Genomic DNA, 2,500 nt, shown 5'->3' on the forward strand with positions numbered 1-2,500 from the left:
ACTGAGGAACTACTGACACACACTGAGGAACTACTGACACACACTGAGAACTACTGACACACACTGAGGAACTACTGACACACACTGAGGAACTACTGACACACACTGAGGTACGACTGACACACTGAGAACTACTGACACACACTGAGGAACTACTGACACACACTGAGGAACTACTGACACACACTGAGGAACTACTGACACACACTGAGGAACTACTGACACACACTGAGGAACTACTGACACACACTGAGGAACTACTGACACACACTGAGGAACTACTGACACACACTGAGGTACGACTGACACACACTGAGGACTACTGACACACTGAGGAACTACTGACACACTGAGGAACTACTGACACACACTGAGGAACTACTGACACACACTGAGGAACTACTGACACACACTGAGGAACTACTGACACACACTGAGAACTACTGACACACACTGAGGAACTACTGACACACACTGAGGAACTATGACACACACTGAGGAACTACTGACACACACTGAGGAACTACTGACACACACTGAGAACTACTGACACACACTGAGGAACTACTGACACACACTGAGGAACTACTGACACACACTGAGGACTACTGACACACACTGAGGAACTACTGACACACACTGAGGAACTACTGACACACACTGAGGAACTATGACACACTGAGGAACTGACACACTGAGGAACTACTGACACACACTGAGGACTACTGACACACACTGAGGAACTACTGACACACACTGAGGAACTACTGACACACACTGAGGAACTATGACACACACTGAGGAACTACTGACACACACTGAGGACTACTGACACACACTGAGAACTACTGACACACACTGAGGAACTACTGACACACACTGAGGAACTACTGACACACACTGAGAACTACTGACACACACTGAGGAACTACTGACACACACTGAGAACTACTGACACACACTGAGGAACTACTGACACACATATGACTGTGAGGAGGTACTACTGACACACACTGAGGAACTACTGACACACTGCAGGCCTTAGCTCCTCACCGTCTGTGTTTGGTTTTTAAACGTCTTCATTGCAACTGATTTTAATATTTGAACATTTTAAATATTAAGAGGTTTTTTTCTTTTTTTGACGGTAATATTTATTGACTAAACTTAATCTTTTTTATCCTTTTAAATTTGTACTTGTGATCATTTTTTCTTATTTATTTCCATCATTTAAGAAAAAAATTCTTTTTTTGGACACAAAGATAATAAATATTAAACTAAACTTAACTTTTAAATCCTTTTTTGGAGCATTTGTTTGAAGTTACGTGTTAAATGTTACGACAAACAGACGATCGTATCAGTTTAAAGTTTTTTAAACGTCTTAGAATGTTTTGGGTGAATCCACTTCACAGTCAGGTGAGAGCAGCAGGCCGTTAGCATGTAGCTTAGCACGACGCCTGGAAACCGTTCAATAGCTCCGCCTCCAAAGCTCAGTCACCAGAATGAGTTCAGACCACAGCTTGACATCTTTTACATTTGGGCTCATGTTTATGAATAAAACAACACGATATGAATAGTTAAAGAGACGCCAGAGCGTCTCCATCTTCTCGTGCCTTTGACTTTATTATATTTAAATATAATGAATAAAGATGCTGTGGCTTACAGTCGTCACTTATCAACTCTCTCTCTCTCTCTTCTCTCTCCACTCGCTCTCCAGTCACTCGGGACTCTCTCTCCCTATTCTCAGGTAAGCCCAAGTGGACCGTCCCTCCCTCTGTCAGTATATAAGTTATTCGTTCTTTCTTTTTCTTCACCTCCGCCTCGTCTCTCTCTCTCTCTCTCTCTCTCTCTCTCTCTCTCTCTCCTCAGGACTCCGACAGCCTGGAGGTGAAGCAGCGCCGCTGCTCCAGTCCCGGTTACATCGACTCGCCGACGCACTACGCCTACCCCGGTGAGTCGTGAATTTAAATTTAAATTAATATTTAAAATGTAATTAAATAAAAAAATTAAACAATTAAACAATTACAATTTTTAATTAAAATAAATCGTTAAACTATCCGACTTCTGGAGAGTCGGATGTTATTCACTCCTCGTCGTCTGCTTATAATCTCAGAGTTTGATATCAATATACTTTCTTCATGAAGTCAACCACGCGGTACTTCATGAACTTAAAGTCGGGAAAGATTCTCCAGAAATAAGTTTATAAAGGACTAGTTTAAAAATGTTGGGGATCGGCCGATTGGCTCCTCCTACTGGTGTCCGTTCAGTGTGTAGATACAGCCGACGGACAGTTAGCTTAGCTTAGTTTAGCATAGCATGAAGAGCAGAGAGTCGGTGGTGTTCCCGCTTCTGGCCAAGAATTCATCGCCCGGTGAAAAACGGCAGATTACCGTTTTTTTATGCTTCAGGTTTTTTAAATAATTTTGTAACGGTCGCCTGTTCAGTTAAACAAACTAAACAGGATAGAAAATAAATAATGAATAAATAAATAAATTAAATTAAA

The 2,500-nt window shown here is 41.8% G+C and overlaps 1 protein-coding gene across 1 annotated transcript in view; it reads left to right on the top strand.

Annotated features, from left to right (window-relative positions):
• The window catches only part of ablim3 (actin binding LIM protein family, member 3), a 47,860-nt gene that overhangs the window by 37,710 nt on the left and 7,650 nt on the right, over nt 1-2,500 (top strand). Inside the window, exons 11-12 of the mRNA XM_056439967.1 lie at nt 1,715-1,744; nt 1,867-1,948. Coding sequence (XP_056295942.1) covers nt 1,715-1,744; nt 1,867-1,948 — 112 coding nt within the window. The remainder of the gene's footprint in view (nt 1-1,714; nt 1,745-1,866; nt 1,949-2,500) is intronic.

The sequence above is a fragment of the Pseudoliparis swirei genome, chromosome 19 (genome assembly GCF_029220125.1).
Source record: "Pseudoliparis swirei isolate HS2019 ecotype Mariana Trench chromosome 19, NWPU_hadal_v1, whole genome shotgun sequence".
Taxonomy (NCBI): domain Eukaryota; kingdom Metazoa; phylum Chordata; class Actinopteri; order Perciformes; family Liparidae; genus Pseudoliparis; species Pseudoliparis swirei.